The sequence below is a fragment of the Podarcis erhardii genome (genome assembly GCF_964252035.2).
Source record: "Podarcis erhardii genome assembly, chromosome: 17".
Lineage (NCBI taxonomy): Eukaryota > Metazoa > Chordata > Lepidosauria > Squamata > Lacertidae > Podarcis > Podarcis erhardii.
In genome coordinates, this window is record NC_138515.1 from 19,626,991 (window position 1) to 19,652,818 (window position 25,828).

Consider the following 25,828-nt stretch of genomic DNA (forward strand, 5'->3'; position numbering starts at 1 on the left):
GGAGGAAGGGAAAAGGTGAGACACTGCCCTTTAGACTCCCTCAAGAGCTGCAAAATGCAGTCTTTCCATGAAGGCTAAGACTTAGCACTTCCTGAAAGGGGGCTTCCACTTGTGCAGATGTCTAAGACAAGAATCCAAAGGCTGTTTTGGCACCTGAAGAAAATGAGGTTATAATATTAGTGTTAGTAAGTTAATTCGGGTTTTCGGTCACTATTGAAGCTGGAAGCCAAGGTACAGCATGCTAGTGGTTAGTTGCAATTTTAACATTAGAAGTCTCAGGGGAAGAGCTCTCTTTACCACTTTAGTTTTTATGAGACGACTGAGAATTAAACCATCCACTATAAAGCATGGAGAGATGGGCAAACGTTAGAGTTTGTAAACTTCCAGAGGTGGAAACCATGGTGCTTGCAGGACACAAACCATGGGCACCAGAACGAAATACTTAATTCAAATGTACAGTAGTAATAGAAATCATTTCATAGAATCATAGTTGGAAGAGACCACCAGAGCCATCTAGCTCAACGCCCTGCAATGCAGGACTCTTTTGCTCAATGTGGGGACTCAAGACTCATAACCCTGAGATTAAGAGTCTCGTGCTCTACCAATTGAGCCCAACAGATCTAGTTCAGTCATGCCAGAAGCTGTTTACAACATGCATTCTACTTCTGGAAGTCAATCTTCTTAGAACAACCAGCAGTCCCATTAAATGTGTGTAAGGAGGTTGGGGGCTTTAACTGTGGGAAAGTGATGGGTGATCTACTACCTCCACTATTCTATCTCCAGTTTTCAAGGTTCCGTTTTTGCCAGCAGGGCTGTCTTCAAGAATGTGTTTGATGAAGATTCCTCTCATGACTTCGCCGCTGCTCAGTCGGCTTCCCATTCCTCGTCCACCGACAATGCTGATTCCCAGTGACTTGCTGGGTTCTCTCCAGAGTTCAACCCTATAATTATAAATACGTTAAGAAATGCAGCGCATCTACATTACAGGTCTGCAACTTTTACAAATTGCATCTCAGCGTGCTTGAACTTAGGGCTGAAGAGACTCTTTGTCACTTTCGGTTGCTATTTAGGATTGTGCCATTTTGAGTCGAGGGGAGAATCTTTCATTAAACAGGAAAACAAATATGGGCAAAATCAGAAACTGTTCATTCAAGCGCTTCACAATGCAGTCACCTAGGAGAGAGCTGGGCTTTTGTTTCTTGTAACAACAGGGCTGAAATTAAATAGGCATGTCTCGCACAACCTTACTAAGATTTAAGTAACAACAACAACAACTTCCACTGACAGTTTCTCTTTCTTTCTTTCTTTCTTTCTTTCTTTCTTTCTTTCTTTCTTATTTTTTTATGTATCGGCCTTCATTAAAAGATCCCAGGGTGGTTCACAGAATAAAATGAAAGATAAAACGTAGTAAATAATTAAACAAAAACAATAAAACAGCTAAATAAATAAATAAATAAATAAATAAATAAATAATTTATACCCCGCCCATCTGGCTGGGTTTCCCCAGCCACTCTGGGCAGCGTCCAATAAAACACTAAAATACAATAACCTATTAAACATTAAAAGCTTCCCTAAACAGGGCTGCCTTCAGATGTCTTCTAAAAGTTTGGTAGTTATTTTTCTCTTTGACATCTGGTGGGAGGGCATTCCACAGGGCGGGTGCCACTACCAAGAAGGCCCTCTGCCTGGTTTCCTGTAACTTGGCTTCTCACAGTGAGGGAACTGCCAGAAGGCCCTCAGCGCTGGACCTCAGTGTCCGGGTAGAATGATAGAGGGCTGGTTGAAGAGGAACATTTTTGCCTGGCACCTAAAAATATATAATGAAGGCACCAGGCGAACCTCCTTGAGGAGAGCATTCCACATATGAGGAGCCACTACAGAGAAGGCCCACTCTCATGCTGCTACCCTCTGGACTTCACGTGGAGGAAGCACACAAAGAAAAGCATTGACAGCATGATATAGAATTGTGCTCACACAGTGGTTACTCCCAGGGGTGACAAACGGGTGCCTGATTGCAGCTTCCTTTTCCTCCTATGGTGTCAGTGATGGCAGGTGGTAACAGGGCCGGATTTAGGTTTGATGAGGCCCTAAGCTACTGAAGGTAACGGGGCCCTTTATATGTCTAGCTGTCCTTTGTCAACAACAAATTGTTGCTGATTTTTTATGTTTGAATATATGCTATATGGTAATTTATGGACCTATTAGGTCCATACACAACACCAAACACTGTTGCTGTATGTAGATTTTATTTTATTTGTTTTTTTTATCTTATATTTTGGAAATGTACATCCAGGTGGTTTTTTCCTTTAATTTTTTTTTTGGGGGGGGGCCCAAGAGAGTGGGATCCTAAGCTATAGCTTGTTTAGTGTATATGTAAATCCGACACTGCTAATATTACACAAGTTAAGAGCTCTGTGGAGAACTGTCAAATAACCATCTAGGAATTCAAGAGGTCAGGCACAGATGTAATTCTGCCTGCCTGCCTGTGATGATGATCAGGCACACCTCTGCAGCTCCAGATCTCCTCCCACCTTGTCTAAGGATTTCTCCTTTGCTCCTTTCTTTTTTTTTTTTTTTAATAATATTTATTAAAGTTTTCCAATTAATTACAAATTAATAAAACATCCAATTTCAAATCTTTTTCCAATTACATCCCTTCAGGACTTCCCCTTCCCTCCCCCCCTTGTATTCCCAATCTCTCAAATGATCTCAACAAGTTCTTCTCCTCAATTCAAACTTGTTATCCTTAACCCAAATTTTTTTTTTTAAAAAAAACATTATTTTCCATTCCCCTAAAATCGGCTTATTCCCACCACGAGTTCCCCCCTTTAGAATACCATGTAGATGTATATAGCCTAAATAAAACGTAGTTTACGCCTTTAAGGATTCCACATTTCCCACCCCCCCTTTTCCCGGTTGCGTTCCCAATGTTCCTCAATGTCCGATATTTCCACGTCTCTCTAAATCATAGTCCTTTGCCAGTCCTCTTTAGTTTCGAATGTCCAATCATGGAAGGATTCTGTCTCAAAGAGAGGCCCATTTTTTCCATCCAGATTTTTATATCCAGGAGTGAAAAACTCCAAATTATAATCCTTAAGCTTGTCAAATCTGGATGTCCCAAATGTCCCCACTTTTAACTTGGTCCAATTCTTGTTATTTTGTTGTTCTTATTGATCACACTCCTCTTTCTATTTCTTTCTGTCCCTGTTTTCCTGCACAAATGTCCTAATTCCAAAAGTTAGTTCCTTTACAGAGGCTTGTTATTCAGAAACAAAACATTACGTCAAGTTCCTTTCATTCCACAACAGATGATTCCATTGTCTTCTTCGGTGTAGTGGCCTCTGTAGTCATAATAATGTTCCATTTCTGCAGTTTCCCAGGAGATAAACAGTTCAGTTCCAATTTCCAGCTAAAACTTGTAATGTCCCTCGGCTCCTCTAGGTGGATTGCAAAAGCTGAGTTCTCTTCCAGATCACATCCATTAGCCCTAGTAACTTTGTAATCCTTATTTAAAACAATTTGTATCCAATTTATAACAAATATAACCAGCAAAGTCCTTGTAACATAGTCTCTATCTTATTTTCCGCTTTGACAGCTCTTTGACAGCTGTCAAAACTTGCCTTTCTCCTCTCCAAACTCCGTCATCGATCGCTCCCGGGGTTCCAGGGGGGGTTGTTTTTAAGTCCGAATTCTACTTTCCTCCTCCAGCTCAATCTCATATTCTTCACTCGTGAGGTTAAAAACTTGCCAAAATGATGTTACTCCGATCTTAGTTATGAGATCCTTTGCTTTGACCCTTCTACAATGGAGGGGGTGGCTGACTTCCTTTTTTGCACCTCCCCCGCTCGCTCCGAAATTTTTAAAATTTTTGTCCCTCTTTTTAATCCAAGTTCCAATTACTTACAGGTTGTTCTTTTAGGTCCGAATTTTCAAAGGAAGAAGCCAGCGCTCTCCGCCGAATGGCATGCGGCTTCGCACGGCAGGGATAGCAGAGGACTCAAAACACCACGCTTCTCCCCGGCACCCGATCCGTAGCCTTTAAAAAGGCTCCTTCACGAGTCGGGAGGGCGCTAACGGTGTCAGCCGAGTCTCCATGTCCACGGCCCCCGTGGCCGTGGTTTTTAAGGGTCCCCGCATCGCCGGTGCGGTAGGACCCAGCCCCTGCCGTGCAGGCTCCCTCCGGAGCTCGGAGGGAGTCCGCCATTCGGCGATGGCGCCGACCCGGAAGTGGCTCCTTTGCTCCTTTCAATTTGTAGGAAGCCCTTTCAATTCCAAAGCCGAGGGCTGCATCCAGCAATGCCATTCCACTTACACAATAGACTTCTGCTTGTGCAATAAAACCTTTCCGCTCCTGTCCTCTTCCTTGCAGTCCCTGGAGCACTTTCAAAATCTGCTCCAGAAGGTTTGAGGACAGATTTTGGCAGTGAATGAGGAGATGAAAGGAATGGGGTGGGTGTGTCCCACTGCACAAGTGGTGTGTTGGAAACAAACCTAAGTATGGCGGTCATTCATACGTCATTATTACAGTTGGCACCAACTAGAATTCCCAACCATGGTTAGAAGCACTCCCAGTTCTCCCGACTACAAATCAATAAACTGCACAAGAAATGAAACTATCCAAATTATCCAAATTCCATGTCCACGTCTTCTTTGTTTGGCAATCACTTGTAGCCAAGTTAGATTGTCTTCCATGAACATGGTCTTAATAATGAGTACATAAGTGACTGTGGAGGCTAATTCTGGATCCACACGTCTTTCCATAGGTGGGGCATAGGTTTCAAGGCAAGAGTTGATCACGGTGAAGATTTGGTAAACATGCCTTGTGAATTAACTAAGATATCAATTTATCCTGATTTCCAGTTATCCAGGCATTCTGGCTGTGCCCCCAAATCAATAAAATGTGAGAAACTGGACATTGAACCAGAATAAACTGCTAAGAGGGTTATCTGAGTAGCAGAAACACACATACCTCCTTGGTTGGTTCCAGTTACTGTAGCCTGCATTCTGAAGTTCACTTTCTTCTCCTTCACCTTCTTCCCGTTCTGGTAGTTCTGGAATTTCTCTGGTAATAAACAAGGGCATGTACAGCATGCTTTAGTAACCTACAAATGGCATCTCACCATAGCTGTCAATTGTCCCTTATTTGAAGGGACAGTCCCTTATTGCAGCGCCATGTCCCGCTGCTGTCTCTTATTAATGGATGTCCCTTAAATTTCAAAGGAAGCAGCTCCTTTCCCTCCCTCCCTGCCGGCCAGGGAGGAGGGAGGCTCCAACTGTGTTGCTTGGCTGTGTTGCTCACCCAATAAGAAGTCTAAGAACGACTGGGGGGGTGGAGTTTGCATGCCTTGTGTGTGGCTAGTTAATGCAAGCTGAGGGGTTTTTTGAATGCTGGACGCCATTTTGTTGCACATGCTGCTGCAAACTTTGCAGTGCAAAGCCAGGCCAGGGAGCCACCTTAAGTTGAGGCTGCATAGGCCTTGTGGTACATGTGATTCAGATTCTATTCAGTTGAACCTCTGGTTACAAAGTTGGTTGGACAGTGTTCTCGAAGCTACCCAGCATGAGTTTGACCAGACTGCAGGTGAGGCTGCAGGTCCCTTATTTTGGCTGCTGGTCCCTTATTTTCAAATCTGTAAGTTGACAGCTATGTCTCTCACCGTCCTGAAGTACTGAAGACAGAGGGTCATAACCAAAGTTAATTCTACTCGGCGTTAGACCCATTGAAATTAATGGGTGTGACTAACTCTAGTCCATCCATTTCAATGGGTCTACTCAGAATATAACTTAACTGAATACAATCCAGGATTATAGCCTTGGTCCACATTTTTTAAAAAATCAAACAATCTAAAGCACTTTCCCCAGTCAATCAGACTAGAAATGGATACAATTTCCAGTTGCATTGTTTTTTGAACTCTTGGGGCTTTGGGGAGATAAAAAAAAATACAAACTTGCAAGCAAACTGAGAAAATAAAAATACAACAAAGACAATAACAAGGGCACAAGAATAGGAAGAAGGATAAGAAATGTATAGGAAATGGAGGTGATTCTATATTCTGTATATCAATCAAGATCCAAAAACTGCAGGTTGTATTTTATATCTACATATGGACTCCTCCCCCTCCTCACATCCCTGGTATTCCAGAATAGCACTCCATGACACACAACAGCCTTCCATTTGAAGGCATTACCAGTTGGACAAGACGGTTCACAAAGTCACATTGACAATTTCATTCAAAACTGGTATCCATTCATAGCTTATGCCAACCCAAATCCAAACTGTGAACATATTGCTAAATATCATAAGTCCTTCTTGCAATTTCACAATTCCTCTGGAATAATCCTATTCTCATTTGTAGGAAAAGTCACTGGTGGAGGTTAAGAATGGGGGGCCGGGGGAAAGGAAGGCAGAATAATGACTAGTCAATTAACTGTTATTTTCTCTTCGGGAGGAAAACCATGATTTTTGTTGTTGTTTAGTCGTTTAGTCGTGTCCGACTCTTCGTGACCCCATCAACCAGAACACGCCAGGCACTCCTGTCTTCCACTGCCTCCCACAGTTTGGTCAAACTCATGCTGGTAGCTTCGAGAACACTGTCCAACCATCTCATCCTCTGTCGTCCCCTTCTCCTTGTGCCCTCAATCTTTCCCAGCATCAGGGTCTTTTCCAGGGAGTCTTCTCTTCTCATGAGGTGGCCACAGTATTGGAGCCTCAGCTTCAGGATCTGTCCTTCTAGTGAGTACTCAGGGCTGATTTCCTTCAGAATGGATAGGTTTGATCTTCTTGCAGTCCATGGGACTCTCAAGAGTCTCCTCCAGCACCATAATTCAAAAGCATCAATTCTTCGGCGATCAGCCTTCTTTATGGCCCAGCTCTCACTTCCATACATCACTACTAGGAAAACCATAGCTTTAACAAACCATGATTTATTATGCTGTAAACGAGCTGGTCCCTTGTCCCATCATGCTCTGCCTTCGCTGTGACAATCCTGGCTTTTATCAAGAACAGTTCCCTATGAAGCCCACACCAGTAACTCTGGTTTAGTACAAGCCAAAATATTTGCACAATGGTGAACAACTTTTCTGAAGCAAATCATTGGCTAGCCTGAGTATTTCTTTGTCTGTGCTTTAAAAAAAACCACAACCACCATATTATCGTCTAGAGTAAACAGACACCAGACATTTGCCTATCGTTTTTTAGTAAAAGTTTTTTGCTTCAGCAAGCATGGAGGTAGAATTTTCATGCTATTAGCATATGTATGTGTAAACAGAGGTAAAGAAGAGGATTATAGCAATATGGTGTGGTAGATTACCTGACAACATGCGAAGGAAAAACATCTAGTGGCATTCTTCCTTCTAGCTGCTGCCCTAAGCTGGCCTGGTACTCTTCAAACTGCTCTGCTGGAACATAGGTAATGCTGCAATATAAAACATAAAAATAAACCTAAAATGCTGCAGGTGTCTGAGGAATAGCTCAGTAACAAGCAGTCAAGATTTTAAGGCCTTCTCCATCTGCACTACTTGGTTCTTGAGCCAAAAGACTCTCTTTGAATTAATGGGGTGTGCAACAATTCAAAACAAGAGCACGATACCAAGATCTAGGCCATGATTCAGAACCTTTCATCTTATTGGATGACCTAGAAATAACAATGAATGATACATGCTGGGCTCTAAAACTGGTGAAAATGCTAAAAGCATGGCAGCTAAGATTCAGAGGTGTGGTGACAGAAACACGTGGATCCAGTGTTTACTTTCAGGAGCTGCTTCTCTCTGGGTTGCCACCAATAATAGTTTTGTGTTGGAGAAAAGCACTTCCTCTCACAGTACTCACTAATGCTCCCTAAGTACTGCAGCCCACCCCAGTCTGCTAAAAAAGAAACTGCTCCTGAAGGTTGGAAGGTCCTCTGGAACAGCAGGGAATGAGCCACAGAGGGCTTTAACACATCTTTGTGTGTGCCGTGGTAGGAGTTTGAAAATTGTGTTGCCTTGCATGATTGGAAGCAGTTTCTACTAGTGAAAAACTGCCACTAGCTACACACGTCCCCTTTCATATCAACTGATATATCTTTCCTCTGGGTACTATTTTCCTTCCTCTGAGATTAAGTGGCTTGCAACTCAAAGCAGGATAGTCTTAGCAATGGCACCGCAATTGTAGAGCAGTCTCTCCAAGAAGGTTCTGCACACACGACAGGAAGGATGAAAGCGGCTAATGCTGCTGAGGTTTTTTGTCATTTTAATGTTTGGAATATTCATAATTGGCTTGTTTTTGCTTTATTCCTTGTACCTCAACTTGGGTGCTTCACAAAGGCAATCATAAATATGGAAAATTGATTTTTTTTTTATAAAAAAAATACTAAAACAAAAATTCCTTATGCCTCATTACTGTTCCCCACTGCCAATCAATATATCAACCGTATCAACTTGACTGCGATGAAATTACCCCTGCCGTTTGCAGACATCCATTCTGGCTAAAATGCCGCCTTGTTGTTTTGAAGGTTATCCCTTTAAAGTGCTCATTTTAGAGAGAAATAAGTAATAGTGGTCAGAAAGTCTGGAGAGATGGTGGTATTTATGGAGGTAACATGATTCTTTTAAACTGTTAAGTGCAACAAAACACATGATTGTAACTAGGGGGGAAAGTGAATAAAGCTATGGTAACGTTAGAAATGAAAATGGTATCACATTGATAAATAAATCACATGGATAAATAAATAAAAAATCTAGCACTATAGAGAGAGATTCCAGAGCAGGGGAAACTTCATTCATACATTCAAGAAAAAAATTCCAACAGATGTCACAACTTCAGATCTTTAGATTATATGGAAAATGAGAGTAGAATTGGGTAGTTGTACAACATTCTTTTTGGTTGAAAGACAATTTTGGAAGGAGGATATGATAAAAGGAGAGATGGCTCACAAGCTCATCCACTTTAGATTCCATAATTGGCAGGAAAGGCTGAAAAACTGAAGCTGGAAAGGACTAAACTGACTACACATCAGCTCGGCACTCGGAAAGTAAGCAAAAAATAAATAAATGAATGAATCATATCCTGCGCTAAATAAAGTCAGAGGACAGTGGTGTAAACGTGAGGCAGCATGCAATACTAAAAGGAATCAACTGCATGCTTGATTCTATAGCCACACAAAAAAGCCTTCTGTACATACTATGATAGGAAATATACCAAATAAAGAAATCTGTGATCACATTCAGGACAATTTACAATACAGTCAACAGGCTTGGCAACTAGAGTCTTTTGGTTACACAGTGGAGAGAGTAAAACATTAGTGTCACAGAAAATATGACAGTGAGATTAATCCAGATATCAGTACATCCATGATTGTATCAGTAACTAGCACCTTGGGAAAGAGTGTTCAGGTATCTTTACTAGTGTTGCGATACACAGTTGTATAGCAACGCTGAAAAACCACAATATATAATCAGATTGAATGCATAAATGCAGTGAGAAGGAGCACAGTCCTGTGCTATAACAATTGCTGAAGTGTGCTTTGCAAAACCAAGCCATTACGACTGTAATCCCATATACACAATTACCTAGGAGTAAGTCCTACTGAATTCAAAGGGACTTAACTTCTGAATGCACATGAACTGAATTACGCTGCATATTGCATGTATCAAACCTCTCTCTATGCCTATCAGAAGAGGAAAGACTCCGAGCAATGATTCTGTATTTCCCTGCAAATACATCATCACAAGGAGAGGAACATGGATGCACTGGGAATCCCAGATGAAGCTGTGTCACAGACGACTAGAAAAGCATCATTGTTTTTCAGAAAGCAAAATCCTATACCTGAGTCCTGACTGGGCAAAGTGGAATGTAGGGTGCTGAAACTAAAAGCAGTACAGGCAAACCCCAATTTGCACAGAGGTTGCGTTCCGGGTCATTGCACGCTTGTGTGAAATCGTGTGCAATTCAAACACCCCGTTCCGCCACTGCCCCACCCGTTTCGCACCTTGAGTGACATCTTTTATGATGCTTCCATGTCACTTCCAGGTTCTGCCCTGTGCACGTGTATGCGATTGCACACATATCTGTCACACCAAAAACGGGGGTTGCCTGTACTAATGCAGCTATCCAGTGGTTGAAAAGAAGATAAATTACACTTAACCCCCCCCCCAAAACTATGTGAGTAAATATATGCATGTTTAACTTTTTAAACATAGGCTGAAACGTGTCTTCTGTTTTAGTCCAGAAAAATACTCTGCCCCGTGCCACTGGTTAATACCTGTCAGTTGGCAGGCTGACTTGTCTAGTAAAGGAAAATTGTGAACAATCAAACTCCCTCTCATAAATGGACCTCTCCCCTTTGAAGATGAATCCCCCCCCCCCCCGATATCTTATTTTACTGTGCTATTTAAGAAGACAAAAAAAAAGTTATCTTTATTAAATACCTCCAAAAATGCCAGTATACTGTAATGTAATTGGGTAATGAATCAACTTGTCAATTCTAGTAACAGCCTAATTGGATGAAGGCAGCCATGTAAGTCTGCATACATAATGCTGTACCTATATCTGGATATATCCCAGCTACTTTGGGTGTTATGAAAGCATGAATGGTTTAACAGACAAGTTGCAACACAGAGCTATAATGAGCTTTTAAATCACCGATACTCACACATAAAAGGGGGCCTGATCATCAGCAGGTGTTGGAGAAGATCTAGAATGTGAAGCATACGACGCAGCATCTTTTTACAATGGTGTTAACAAATGTCAGTGACTTGTGCTGAATGCAAGATGCACACACATGCCATTAAAAGTGTGCACTCCTATTCTCTCTCCTCTTCTCCCCTTTCCACCTCCATTCTATCCACACCTCCCAACAGAAAGCATCTGCTCTTTATTGGGAGTGTATAGCGGTGATTATTAACAAGCATGAAAAATGGAACCGCAATCAATCTTTTATTTCCTTGATCAGAGATTCATCTCCACACGTTCGGTGAAGGCAGGTGAATTCTGAATCAGCTCGGTAATTATCTGGCAGATGTTACAAGCAGCTGTTACGACTGCTGCTAAAAAGCAAAGCCCTAGATATTATTACAGAAATTGTAAGGTGGAGTGAGAAGTGAGGCCACACATCTGCTTGTCTGCTTAGAAAAAAAATGTACATGTTTGGATAGATATAGATTAGATAGATGATAGATAGATAGATAGATAGATAGATAGATAGATAGATAGATAGTTGATAGATAAGACAGGCGTGCCCAGAGGAACTGAAATTTTGGTCTGCTTCTGATTGGATAGGATAGAAAGCTAAGGACCCTTATTAGGAAGCGAGTTGTGCTCACCTCAATGTGTAAAGAGGATTTTTTTCTATTCATAAAGGGCCTACAACATGCATTCACCTTCCGCCATTGACTGGACTTAACCATTCAGGTCATTTACCTTTTACTATATACATGCAATTTAAGCAAATGACCAAGATACCACTAATAGGTCCAAGAAGTTACGGGTTGCACCAGTTTGTTGTAAATGACCTGGGTTACCTGAAAGCATCTTGTGTCTGAACACCTAACATGCAGTAAAGATAATAAACCTGTTACTGTTGTCTTAAAAGAGTAAGCAGGCGGCAAACTATTTCAATTCAGTGTATTTTATTTCTAGGCTTTAGATTTTTGTTCCTCTTTCAAGTAACAAGCTACCCTGCCTCTAAGTCTACATGTGTGAAATACAAATGTAGAAACAAGATAAACTGCTTTCCTGATATTTGTCAAAGATGTACTGAGAGTTATACTTTAAAACATTATTCTTCTGTCTTAATGCCATGTGTCATAGTTTCTGTAATTAGCCACTTTTTCACTACTGAGATTTTTCTCAAAGAAAAGAATCTTTGGCAAACAGAGAGTAGACTTCCCTTATAAAAATTCCAACATTTTCCCTAGTTTATCTTCCTGAGCAAAGGTCTTCAGTCGCAGGTGGTGCGCAATCCAAGTTTTCTCCCCATCAAAGAGCAAGGAGCTGAGAGGCTCTTCTTGCACCAAGCATGCACACAGCAAAATATAACAGGGCACAGCTCTCTCCACTCAGAAAGACACTGCATAACTTGGGTCCCATGGGAACATGCTTGCATCTGCTAGAAGCTGGAGGAATCTATTTGTGTGAAAAAGGAGTGGGGGGCTGGGACAATTGCTGCCTTGTGAGGGTGAAGGAAAACCAGCAAGTGTACTAGTGAAAAAAGGAGCCCTTCTTGGCCATGTAAGGAATGCAATCTGATGCTGATCTGATGCAATCTGATGCAAGAGAACATAAAATGTTTATGTCAAACCCACCTAACAGGTTGAATCTGAAGGGATCCCAGAGTGGGAGTAAAGAAAGAAATGTACCCCAGGGAGGACTGGCAGATTTAAATCAGACTTAAATCTTAAGGATGCTCATTAAAAACTGTAAACTTGAGTCAGAGCAGGCCGTGCTGAGAATCACAATCTTGAAATTTTCTTCCTAGACTCACACTGGCAATTTCGAGTTATTCTAGCCCAGGCACCCTCAAACTCGGCCCTCCAGATGTCCTGGGACTACAACTCCCATCATCCCTAGCTAACAGGACCAGTGGTCAGGGATGATGGGAATTGTAGTCCGAAAACATCCGGAGGGCCGAGTTTGGGGGTGCCTGTTCTAGCCATTTAAATTCTGAATTCGGAACATAACTTCAAGGTAAGTGTGGAATATGATGTCCTTCAAGATTATTTTTAAAGATAATAAATAAATAAATAAATAAATAAATAAATAAATAAATACACCAGACATTGTTCTTGCACCAATTGACTCTACATACTTTATATCTGGTCCGACGAGGGAATGTCTCCGCAGCATAGCTCGTGCCTGTGCGTTGGTTAAATTAGTGGTAGGTTCCTCATTGACAGACAGAATGCAGTCCCCAACACCAATGCGCCCATCACGACTTATGGAGCCCCCATGGATAATGCTGCGGACTATCATTCCAGAGCCATCTTTATTGGAACTTACTGTCATCCCTTAAAGGAGAAGTAGAAGAAAATAAAGAAGATAAATTTGCAGCCAATATTACAGGTAATATGGTAGCAAATTCCAGCCTATGAGAAGACCCCAAAAACAGTCAACTTAAACCTTATACGTAGGTGTTTTTGCCGATAGCAGATATGCATCCATAGAAGCAAACCGCCACCTACAACCTCCCCACTCACCCACCCACTCAGAATAAAAAATAAAACCACATGTGAAATTTGATAATATTAGGATAAGACCGTTTTTACAGAATCATTCTGAGCAAGATGCTGATATTTAAATTTATGCAAAGCTGCAAGCATGACCATGACTTCTGTTTCTTGACAGCTGTCTAGCACAAACTCCATTCTGAACATCACACTGATATATTGAGGAATGGCTATTTTTACAGTGTAATCCTATTCAGAATGAAGTCCCGTTGACTTAAATGGTCCAGCTTCCAGGAGTTATACGCTATGCAAGGGCCTAAGAAGCTTCACTGGGGTTGTGCCCCAGTTGTGGAACACCCATCACCTCTCAGTTCGGCATCAGATCAAGACATAGTTACAGTGGTGCCTCGCAAGACGAAATTAATTCGTTCCGCAAGTTTTTTCGCCTTGCGAGTTTTTCGCCTTGCGAAGCACGATTTCCCATAGGAATGCATTGAAAATCAATCAATGCGTTCCTATGGAAACCGCCTTCAGACCAGGTCCGGGGACAGTCTGTCCCCCGACCTCTTCTGAAGGCTGGGGGGGGGACAAGGGCTTTTCTTCCCACCCCCAGCATTTTAAAAAACCCCAGGACAGCAAAGGACTTCTCCGCTGTCCCGGGGTTTTTTAAAATGCTGGCGGCCGCCCGCCAGCATTTTAAGATCGCCCCGGACAGCGGACTTCTCCGCTGTCCCGGGGCGATTTTAAAGCCCCCAGGAAGGCAGGCGGGGGGGAGCAAAGACTTTCGCCCCCCGCCAGCCTTCAGAAGAGGTCCTGGACCTCTTCTGAAGGCCGGCGGGGGGCAAAAGTCTTTGCTCCCCCCTGCCTGCCTTCCCGGGAGAGCGGATAAATGCAGCGCCTTTCTCCACTTTCCCGGACGGCTTTTCCCTGCCATCAAAAGCCGTCCGGGAAAGCGGAGAAAGGCGCTGCATTTATCCGCTCTCCCGGGAAGGCAGGCAGGGGGGAGCAAAGACTTTTCCCCACCGCCGGCCTTCAGAACAGCTCCAGGACCTCTTCTGAAGGCCGGCAGGGGCGAAAGTCTTTGCTCCCCCCCCCCCCGCCTGCCTTCAAAAGCCGTCCGGGATAGCGGGAAGCGCTTCCCTGCTATCCTGGACCGCTTTTAAAATGCTGGCGGTGGGGAAGGCCTCTTCTGAAGGCCAGAGGGGGGGAAAGGCTTTGCTCCCCACCGCCAGCATTTAAAAGAGGTCCCCGGAGATTTCCCTATGGGCTTTCTTCTTGCGAAGCAAGCCCATAGGGAAATTCGTCTTGCGAAGTGCTTCAAAAAACGGAAAACCCTTTTGCCTTGCGGGTTTTTCGTCTTGCGAGGCATTCGTCTTGCGGGGCACCACTGTATTTACTCAAGCATTTGGAAACTGTTAAGTGCTCAGCTTGAGATTTTTATAGATGTTGCTCTATAGTTTTATAACTGATGCTAATTGCAATCTGACCCACTCTTGCATCTGTTTAATGGCTTTGTGGTTTTAGAATGAGTTTTATTGTTCCCCACAGGGAAATCTTGTAATGAAGGGCAGGATATAAATATTTTAAATAAACGGGATTTGCTTCCAAGTAACAGTATATATAGGACTGCAGTCTCAATGTGCTGTTGTTCGTTCATCCTCTGAAGAAGATTAGACAGTCTTGTGAGGCTTTACTCAGTGTCATGGTTGCGACAACTCTTAGCTGAAGTATTCGCTAAAAGATGCAAGCAATAAATTCTATTAACTAATTCCAATAGCCCAGTGTCAAATGCTTTGGAAAGGTCTTGTTGGACCATGTTTCCCATAATTTCTCACAACTAGGAATGATGGGAGCTGAAAGCCAAAAATACCTTAAGGGCCATATGTTTCCCATCTCACCACTAATTACTAGAATTACGTAGGTCGGTTTGATATTATTGACTCACATTAAATCTCATGCCATATCGTGAGCAAAACAATAGAAGGAATTCCACCCAATTAGCAAAACAAAACAAAACACCTGTGTTGAAATATCTTCCTACTCTCCTGGGAAAAACATGTTCCTGGAGACAGCACCATGGACCTGAAAAGTTGCAGATTGCCTACACTGCAGCCACACTCTCAATGGGTTTGTCTGTTGTTGTTTTTCACACCATTACACAGTTCTATTTGGGGAGCAAGTAGGCAGAAATTACAACAACGGCAGAAAAGGTGATGCAGATACACTACCTAAACTTGAATTGCCTTTTGCAATAGTAATCGTCTTCTCAAACTTGTTTTTGTTTGTATTTAGGGTTGCAGAATACCTCCCAGCATGCGTTAAGCTGTTATTTTCCATCAAGAGTACGTGATCCTGATAAGAAGAAAAACAGTGTCAGTTTATAGAGACAAGTAACTGGAGAGCATTATTGGATTCCGTGTGATTTGCCAATTACAGATGGTTTCCAATCTGCTAGGCATTCACGTAATAAGAAAATGTGTAATTCCTAATTTGCTTACAGAACTCTTGTTTCCCTTCAAATTAATATGACTGCGCTAAAAGGATAAAAAAGAAGTAACATGGTGGTTTACTGCTAAAACATCAGCATTTATGCAAGTTCCTTGGCAGCAAAGCAAGAAAATAAAGCAAAATATCTTCTTCAGTGCAAGCAGCAGCAGCAGAGTGCTGGAGAGGTAGGCAGGAGTATAAGCCTGATTTTATGCCAAAGTCTTCCTGCTCTGTCCAAGAACAAGCTCCTGCTGCGTGCTTGTGCTGCAAATCAGCCTGACCTAGAAGAACGAGAGAGAGAGAAACGCTTTGTATCCCTGCACGCTTTCACTTTGGAGCTCTCTGCAAACTTAGCCCTTACTTACTATCGCTCAGAACAGTTTTACAGAACGGATGCTATGCTGACAGTAGTAGCACAACCCTTTGAAACAGGCCTAGGCCATAAATTGATCACCAACATAGCCATCTTTACAACAAAGCCAGCCACTTCGGTCGCCCTGAACAAGAGGAACCAGCACTGCCAGAAGGACACCTGGGAGATATACCATGTTGCAAGGGGAGCCTGTTATTCCACAATTCAACCAGGCTATCAAGGCTGGCAGAGTTATTAAGGGAGTTTGTAAGCACAGTAATATCCGGAAGGCTATCAGTTCCGTTTTGTGATCCCTGGAAATACTGGCATTACTGCACAAACATATGCAATGAAACACTTACTTTCCCAGTAGCATCAGGGTTCAATCTAGAAGTTAAATTTGCATTGTGTGAGGCTTCAGCTGTCCAAGTTCCTGTGCTTTCATGTTCAGCTTGTTTCTTAGGAGAATGTGTTACTGGATCTTTTCTTGTGCTCCCAGCAGACTGTTCCACACATACATCAGCAGAAGATCTGCTCTCTCCTCCCCTTTGCATTAGATCCATGGTGTACAGGTTTTGCTCCGGTAAATGGTAACCAACTGAGGCATTTGAACTTTCTTTGCAAACAGCCTATTATTAAAAAAAAAAAAAGTTTTAAAAAGTTTATTTGACTTTTAGAGGTTTGGGTTTTTTTTGAATAACAGCTTGGTATGTTATTATTTGAGAAGAGAAGAATCCCTGGAAAAGACCCTGATGTTGGGAAAGATTGAGGGCACAAGGAGAAGGGGACGACAGAGGACAAGATGGTTGGACAATGTTCTCGAAGCTACCAACATGAATTTGACAAAACTCTGGGAGGTAGTGGAAGACAGGAGTGCCTGGTGTGCTCTGGTCCATGGGGTCACGAAGAGTCGGACACGACTAAACAACTAAACAACAACAATGTTATTGTTCTGCCCATCTCTTGAAAGTGAATTTAGCAAAGACTAAATGCTTTTCCAATCACCAAGATAGAACTAAAATCTCTGCTCGTCTACTCAGAAGTTAAGTCTCACACAGTTCCGTGAGACCTACCCCAAAGTAAGTGTGCATAGAATTACAGCCCATCAGAGTAAAACCGACACATGTTTACTCAGAAGTATATCTCACTGTGTTCAGTGGGGCTTGCTTCCAGGCAAGAGCACCCAAGGGTATTCAACCAGATTTTACTCCAAATAGTCCTACTGAAATTCATAGACCTAACTTTGTCGTGGTCATTAATTCCAATGCATCTACTCCAAGTAAACATAGTTGAATAACAGCCTAAGGATACAACCTTACTATCCAGTTTCCTGGGAGTATGCTCAGGGCAGCACATTTTCAAGTAGACATGATACCAAACTACACTGACAATTTCATAAAGAGCACGAGACATTTCAGACAGCATCAGCATTCCTGAACAGCACCTACTGTTCTGAACATGTATATAGTTAAAAATCTAGGGCAATAGCCACTCTTCCATCTCCACTAGCGCAACAGACCTGTGCAAGCAAGACAGAGCTTTCCCTCCGCGCCTGCAGCCCTCCACACATCCTCCAAATCAGCTGGAGTTGGAGGACTGGGGGGGGGGGGGAAAGAGGGAGAGGAAACAGAAGAGAAGCCACAGAGTCACGCTGAGGCTTAAATTGTCCCAGGCCACGCCCCTCCCCAAGTGACCTGATTGGCCACCTGTGCTCTTCTAAGGATGAAAATGTTTTTTTTAGGTGGATATTCCCTACTTCACATGTCCCTCTGCTTCTAGAAGGGTATTTTAATATTTTGTTGGAAGCCAGCCAGAATGGCTGGGAAAACTCAGCCAGATGGGCGGGGTATAAATATTATTATTATTATTATTATTATTATTATTATTATTATTATTTATTACCTCTCCCTGTGTGAAGAGACGTCGCTGGCTCATTTGAAATGGTATATTGCATTGCTTTCTGTGTGGCTATTTTTATCTGGGCAAAATGAAACGTGAATTGCTACCAAGCTTTAATGTTAGCATTTTACTCTTGGGTTGCAGTCTTATAAGGACTTACCTGGGAGTAAGCCCCATTGAGCTCAACAGGACTTATTTCTGAGAAGACATATATAGGACTGCATCTGGTAGATGTAAAAGGAGAGACAGAGACAGAAAGAGAGTCTTTGGGAACACCAATCTGATGTCTTCTGTAAGACCAGATGTGTTGCAGAATGTACATTTCCCAGCATGCTCTCTGTCTAATCCCTTTAAGTAACAATTACCAAGTTAAACAATGCAATCTGTCTCATTGGCACAGCAAAGGTACATTCTGTTGTGGATTAGGAAATTCCATTATGAGATAAACTCCGGCTGTCGGCCCCATGGCCAGTAAGACTGAAATACATTCCAGAAGGGATACAGCCAGCTGGTGAACCTCAGGTGTGAAAGATGAGCAACTCCTTTTTTCAGGAATATACACTGCAAACCAACCAAGAAAACGGATCGACATCACCGGCAATGATGATGCCAGAACTACCATGAGTATTAAAAAAAAAAAACAGGAAATTATTCAAGCTTAGGCAAAAAAAATTAACAGGTTGCCAAGAAATGGAAGATGGGAAAATCTTAATACGGGGAAGAAAATGTAAAAGATGCCATCATGCTAAAGAACAGGATTGGGTATGGGATCAAAACATTTTTAAAATATCTTGTTCTTTATGGTTAAATTGAATGTCAACATGTTGATGCTATTTTGCTGTTGATTTAATTTTAGCCTAACTGCGACATCACATTTACTAAAGGGATATAGTAACTAACTGACTACGATTAAAGATACGGAGAAAATGAACAGTGTCTTATATGGTGGAAATATTATTTTTTGAGCAATAGTTCGTTACTCTACGTTAACCTTTTTGAAAATATCCCACAGTATTATTAAAATTCATTGAAACCATTCTTTTTTTTAAGAAGCGAAACAAGAGACCTCAAATCGATGTTGTCCTCCTCATATCGCACAAAATTCTGAAAGGTGTTCAGTCAACACTACCTAAATGAAATTGCTCTTTAATCTAATAACAAACCTACGAGCAGATGGAACCAACCGGGGCGACATTAGTCATTGCTACATCCAATACAGCAGCCAAACGCAAACATCTTCACATTCAGTGGTGCTTCACCGCAATCAATAAAATGATACATATTTTTCTTTTTACCTTGGGAGTTGAAGAGGGTAGTGAGAGGTTATACTTCAGGTCATCGGCACAGGAGCTGCCATGCAGAGCTGAAACTGAAGACTGGAATGTACCATCATTGTCTGGGGAATAGTGCGATTCGAAGGTGGATTCCTCCACTAGATCTGCCTCACTTGAATCCACCTAACAGCAAAGGCAATTTAATCAGTCCGGCTATCTGCTGCATTCGTATCACATAAGCCCCAAACATTTGCATCTGTGGATGAATACTTCTTAGCTACCGTGCCTTGTTTTAGTTTTCTTTTTGATTTCCAACATACAAAATCTTTTGGACACACAATGAGCCCATTTCCATTTTTACCTATGTCTCCATATCCTCAAATTCAATGATACACCAGTGTTATCTGAGAATATTATGTAGATCTGAATTTGCAAGTACATCAAGTGATAAACAGGTATGTTTGATGCTGGGGCAGGGGGGATGATTTCCTATAATTTTCTACCTCTGGAAAAAAATCTCATCTGCTGTCCCACTGTTGAATTTAAGAATGTGGTGCACTGCTTAAGTTTGTCTAAACAGGTCCATTAAAAAAAAAAAGTTTAATTATCTTCATGATACAAAAGCTGCCTACCAAATCTCTCATTTTATTTTAAATAATAGGGTTTTATATATATATATATATACACACACACACACACACACACACACACACACACACACATTGTCCAACTTCAAAGCTAGCATACTTTTCACTAATCTTTAAATGACTGATAAAAATGTATCCAGTATGTTACAAATCCTGCACTTATGTGATATCACAAGTGCATGCATTAAAACTTCCTACTGAAACTTAAAAGTGATTAGTTTGCTTGAATGATGGAAGTTGCAGCCAACTAAGAATCCATCAAGCTTCTAAATAAACTGTGTGGTGATGATAGAACATGACCTGAAAAACAGCAGCAAAAACCTCACTTTGTAATGTGGTATACACATCCCCTTAACTTATTCTTGTCAATACCACTTGTTTTGTATAAGTGGTTGACCACCCAATCTTGTGTTTCTACCCAGAAACAAATACCTGTGAGTCTACTAACTACTCCTACAGAAGAGCATAGGACAGCAGCCTTTATTTCCTTTTCCCATATTGATGTACGATTCTCAAAACAGGATAATGTGTAAACACGGAATTTATATTTGAAATCCAATCCAAGTTACTGTCTCATTTTTAGTTTTAGTTTTTCCACATGTGGCTTCTCCATTTTCCTTTTTTTTTCTTAAATAAATCATGACACGGTATAATTGGTCATGTGTTGCTGTTCGCCTGAGTGAGGTTGTATTTACCTAATTCTATGACCTGCTAAGGAACAGATTATTGTTATTATGTCCTGATATGTAAAACCAAAGAGGGTGTACTTTCTTTTTCTCATGACTATGGGTGTGCGTTTGTGGGCTTTTGGTTTGCGTGTGTGTGTGTATTTAGATATCAGCATCTCGACCCAATAAAACAACCTTCTTAAGCCCTTAAAAAAAAAGAAGTTAAGCAAGCATTTTAAAATACGTCTTTACATTACAACGTCAAGGCTGTTTCTCCATTGATGCTAGACAAAATTTTGTTTGGTATGAAAACATAAGATCAAAAGGGTTTTAACACATTATCATGGAAAGGAAGTGGCCACTAACCAGAGCCAGCTCAGCATGGAAGAGGGCTGAATCAGCTGGCCCTTCCTCCTCAAAGGACTGGGCAGTGTAGAAAAAGGAATCTTCCTTAGCAGAAACATAGCCCTCTTCTGGTGAAAGCTGCAGAGAGAATGAAGCTCTTGAGATGGATAGTGGCTAATGTTCACGACATGCAGCGTGAGGGAATTTTTAGAAAGGGGAAAGAATGGGAGCCTCCAAAAGAGAGAGAACTGCAGGTTATTCTTATAGCCCTGAGCAGGTGTAATTGTTTACAAGGCTAGGAAAAGCACTGAAGAATGAAATGCCATGAGTTTGAAGTAATATTTTAGATGGGAACAGCGGTAGTATCTAATACTCCAGTCCCGGCACCTGGGAATTTGGAATGTTTTCTCAGCCCTGATGATTTATATTTACTTTGCTATATTTCCCAAAAGAGCCCGATTACCAATGCAGCTGAGCATAACAGATTGGATTTAAACCTATTTTGCCCCACAGACTTCAGTCCCACTTACTCTCAGAATCTAAACACAAATGTTCATCAGTAAGCTCCATTGAACTTAAGAGCACTGAAATAAAAAATGCTGTGTTTGAGGTTAGGAAGAAAACCAGCTTTAAACAAATTCCTTCTTGAATTTTCTGTAAAACCAGGATGGTCACTCCTCTTCCCATTACTATGCCCAATGTATGCTATTCCCAAATGAAACTCCATGGCTAGGGTCAAAACAAGATGCTATTGAGTAAATGAACTGCCCTGATGTATCTGAAGTACAGATTGCTATTGAAATGAAAATAAAAAATATAAAAAATCCAGTAGCAGTTATAGACCAACTAAGTTTGCTTTGGTATAAGCTTTCGTGTTCATGAACACTTCTTCAGATACACTTCAGATTGCTATTGTTTTATTTATTTATTTTTGCAATCAGACACACTGTGGGCAGGTTCACAGGTGTATGCTTATCACTTGACGGCAGCCAAAGCCACATCACTTACACATGTGTGAACTGACCTTTACGGATGAAACTCCACAGACGGAACTTTTTTTTTTACATCACTTTAAAACAAAACGAGATTAGTTCACACATCCACAGTGAGTGTCGTCAGCTGCTGGGTCAATAAACGAAACACATGCATTTGCGAACAGGCAACCTGTATGGTGTCTTGGCAAAATGGAAAACCCCAAACAAAATGTGTAAGATTTAAGTTCCTTACAGGCAAGGGCTTTGCGACTCCTATCCTAACCGTTCCCATCGGTGCTCCTTTCAGCGCTTGCACAGCTTCCTCCAGACTGCCGTTTTCCAAGTTGATGTCATTCACGTACATAAGTCTGTCTCCGGGGAGGAGCCGGCCATCTTGTTCAGCCACCCCCCCAGAGACTAGAGAGCGGATCACAATCACCGTATTCGCAGGATCCACAGGGTCCTTTTTAAAGAAGAGGAAAGTGGGGAAAACATATTCTCAATAAATAAGGAGCCCATGCAAGTTTTATGCTTCTTTTCAAGGTGCAGATGACCCAGCCCTAACCCAGTGAATGGTGAACCCCCACTTTCATGAGAGATGTCTGCATTTATGTAGCAGCTGCAAGCAGCCATTAGATCAGGCATAAGCAAACTCGGCCCTCCAGATGTTTTGGGACTACAATTCCCATCATCCCTGACCACTGGTCCTGTTAGCTAGGGATCATGGGAGTTGTAGTCCCAAAACATCTGGAGGGCCGAGTTTGCCTATGCCTGCACTAGATTATTTCGATTGTGCTTTGTGCTACAGCAAATAAGAGGCTCCATCAAATAATATAAGTAGTGCCCACACTGCTTTATTCTCCTCTTTTGTGTTAGGCATGGGCATGTGGAATATCTTTATGTAAAAATCTAAAACTAAAACCTGAGAGTTTCAGGCAGTGATCAGCTGAAAGACTTCTAATGGCTATGTGCTTCCCTATAATTAAGCATATTTGTTTATGCCAACTCAAATTATGTCAGAAGAACCAAGGGGGAAAGATAGTATTCTTTGATCCCTAACATGTTTATGTAAAAGCACTGGGGAATACACATTTCAGGAGGCGCTTTATTCATTAATGAAAATAAAAGCAGCATATTATGAATAAAATAATGCCAAATCCTCTTTATCAATCTAGACAAAAATGTTACACTGGCTTCTTCAATAGTTCAGGAATCCAAGCCAATGGGAGCTATCCAATGACAGTTACACTCAGAGAAGACTCACTGAGATTAATGGATTTTAGGTCATTGATTAGTTGGATATCCCTCCCCCAAGCTCCATTTACCTCACGTGGAATAGAAAGTTTCACTATTTAAACATCTTATGAGAGTTGTGGCATACCAAAAACTGCCAGTATACTGGGGCACTGAAGAGGAGAGGGAGCACTCACACCCTCCAGGACCCAAAATTTAATTCCTACGTTTGTAGAGATCACTTTCTTGTATATATTCAATCTGAATATTTTATCCAGGCCCAACATAACGTAACACTGGGAGATCACACTGTGCAATATAACAGCTTATGATTCTAGCTCAGGAGATTATTGAACTTCTTTAATAAAACAGGATTCTGCCACTTCGGAATGCAGTGGGGACTGAAGATTCGAATCCTTCCAGCAATTCGGAAAGTCCTAGCACGTGGAAAGCTAGAACGCTAGCGTAGAAACCCGACTTAAATGCCTCTCTAGTGGAATAGCATTCCAAGTACAAGAGTTTTAATGTGAAAGCAATTCCCCACTAATGTGGCATAGTCCAATTCTTTTATGAATGTTTACATATTCAGACTTTTACTAACCAAGCTCTGCAGCATTAGGAAAAGCAATTTCACTGTTAGCAAGCATATCTGTTTCACACACCTCTGCAGCTTTGTAGGTCTTTTGCAAGACTTTGTAGGTCTTATTTTTATCAATGGCTGGGCATATGCACATTCGGCTCAAAGGAGAAAAATTGATATAATTGGTTTAATTATATCAATTTTTCTCCTTTGAGCTGAATGTGCAAATGTCCAGCCACTGATAAAAATAGTAATAATTCTAAAAGAAATAGAATCAGACATAAATGGCCAAGTACATGTTTGTACCAGAGGAACGACCAAATCAGAGTTGAAAATCAAATCAGTGTTTCTAATCTGTGGAGACTCATGCCAACAATTCTGCATGATCATCTTAATAAATGTTAACTGCTTTTTATTGTTATGCAATGTGTAGATTCTTCCTGAATCATAGCAAAAGACTTTATGCAAGTTGACCTGCTGCAGAGATCACTGTGCCATAGAATTAGACTGAAGTCCCACAAAATGAATGATGCTCCATAGAATTAGTTCAACAGATTTGTTTACTTAATGTAGCATGTTTGACAGCATTTGAAAAGGCCTGGTAATTGACATTACATTGCTTAAAGGGACAGAATTCCCCTCAGTAAGTACTCCCATTCTGCAAAATAAGCAGTTCGGACATTACCTGGTAATCTAATATGCTAAATCCAAGTCCCATGCTCCCTTTCTCTAGCTCAATTTGCTGTATGTTTGTCTCCCACATTGCCAAAGGAGATCCTTGAACCTCATCTGCACTCTGGCCCATATTATCCATGTCCAAGTTAGCATCCTCTGTCTCTGAAGAGCCAAGGAGTCCACCAAGATCAAGAACAGACTGCAAAATGAAAGAGATTCACTTCCATAAATAAAACTGAAAATCCTACATTTTTTACTGAAACTCGATTCCAAGTAAATACACATATAACAAGAGACTAAAAGGAACTCTGGACATTGAGAGATGGGAGAATGGCAAGCATGACTGACTTGCTTTTCTTATTCCCCATGGATCTTTATAACATCCGAAGTCGTCAAATGCAGAAGCTTAGATGGTGGGGACAGGCTGAGAGACAAGTGCAAGATCCACTTCAGATGGTGCAAAGCAAACATACAGAGAACAGGGAAGTCATTTGAACTCTCTATTCCAGCCTTTCTCAACCTTGGGTCCCCAGATGTTGTTGAACTACAACTCCCATCACCCCAGCTAGCAAGGCCAGAGTTCAGGGATGATGGGAGTTGTAGTTCAACAACATCTGGGGACCCACAGGTTGAGAACCGCTACTCTATTCTCTCCACATTCAAAACATCTGAAGCCACTCTAAGGCCACATAGGGAATAGCCCCTGCATTTTAATTTTGCTTCTAACTATATATTTGTGTCCACACTGCTCTGCAGCTCTAACCAACCTTCCTATATTCTTAATAATTAGTTGATTACACAGCACTTCTGCTTGACAAGCTACCTCTAGCCTGCCCCCTTCGCAAAAACCCTATGAGGTAATTGCTTCATTGTGAAAAACAACTATGCAACTAGTTCTGTGTGTCTAAAGGACTTTGGACTTGAATTTCTTGAATGCCAACATCTTGCGCCCCCCCCCCCCAGGATAAAGAACTAAAACGATTTTATGGCTTTGTGGGAGGAGACATTTTTTACTTTTCCTCTGAGGTAACCACACTAATATGGCCAAAGCCACTTTGAGAATCTAAAGTAGGGATTTAAACCAGGCTTTGTAGGTGGAAATATTATCTAACATTCCAGTCACTGGATTGGATCCATATACAATATATATTGTATATATTATATATTTCATTCATCCAAACTTTTCTGATTGAATTTTCCTTCTACATCAGGTCTGCCTTCATACACCAACTATCTCTCCTCTGAATAGTGATGAAAGGCAGAATGGAAAGTGTTAAGAAGTAAATGGCGAGTGGGACTCCCCACCACTGAAAGGCAAACCAAAAGGGCATCTGTTGAAGGCAGCCAGGGGAGGGAGTGCCCCAAATGCTTTGCACGGTGTTGTGTGCCTTGCTCCTGACTCAGCTGCTTCCAACAGCCACCCATTGGTACAGATGTGGGCTTCCCCTCCCTCTGGATTGTCCTGCCTCATCTTATTAGCTGCCATTGGTGTTATCTGATAAGAAATGAATATTTTGTTGAAGTCGGAGAAGTGAAAATTTTCAAGTCTCA

At 41.6% G+C, this 25,828-nt stretch overlaps 1 protein-coding gene across 16 annotated transcripts in view; it reads right to left on the reverse strand.

Annotated features, from left to right (window-relative positions):
* The window catches only part of MPDZ (multiple PDZ domain crumbs cell polarity complex component), a 107,130-nt gene that overhangs the window by 37,903 nt on the left and 43,399 nt on the right, over positions 1 to 25,828 (reverse strand). For 12 of the 16 annotated variants that reach the window (XM_081844712.1, XM_081844715.1, XM_081844705.1 and 9 more), the window contains 11 exons: positions 24,288 to 24,476; positions 22,043 to 22,252; positions 20,837 to 20,953; positions 19,177 to 19,338; positions 16,345 to 16,611; positions 15,372 to 15,495; positions 12,786 to 12,984; positions 10,632 to 10,673; positions 7,311 to 7,415; positions 4,970 to 5,062; positions 764 to 941 (listed from right to left, as the gene is read on the reverse strand). In XM_081844712.1, coding sequence (XP_081700838.1) covers positions 764 to 941; positions 4,970 to 5,062; positions 7,311 to 7,415; positions 10,632 to 10,673; positions 12,786 to 12,984; positions 15,372 to 15,495; positions 16,345 to 16,611; positions 19,177 to 19,338; positions 20,837 to 20,953; positions 22,043 to 22,252; positions 24,288 to 24,476 — 1,686 coding nt within the window. The remainder of the gene's footprint in view (positions 1 to 763; positions 942 to 4,969; positions 5,063 to 7,310; positions 7,416 to 10,631; positions 10,674 to 12,785; positions 12,985 to 15,371; positions 15,496 to 16,344; positions 16,612 to 19,176; positions 19,339 to 20,836; positions 20,954 to 22,042; positions 22,253 to 24,287; positions 24,477 to 25,828) is intronic. The other 4 variants (XM_081844716.1, XM_081844707.1, XM_081844710.1 and 1 more) reach the window with 2 other exon arrangements.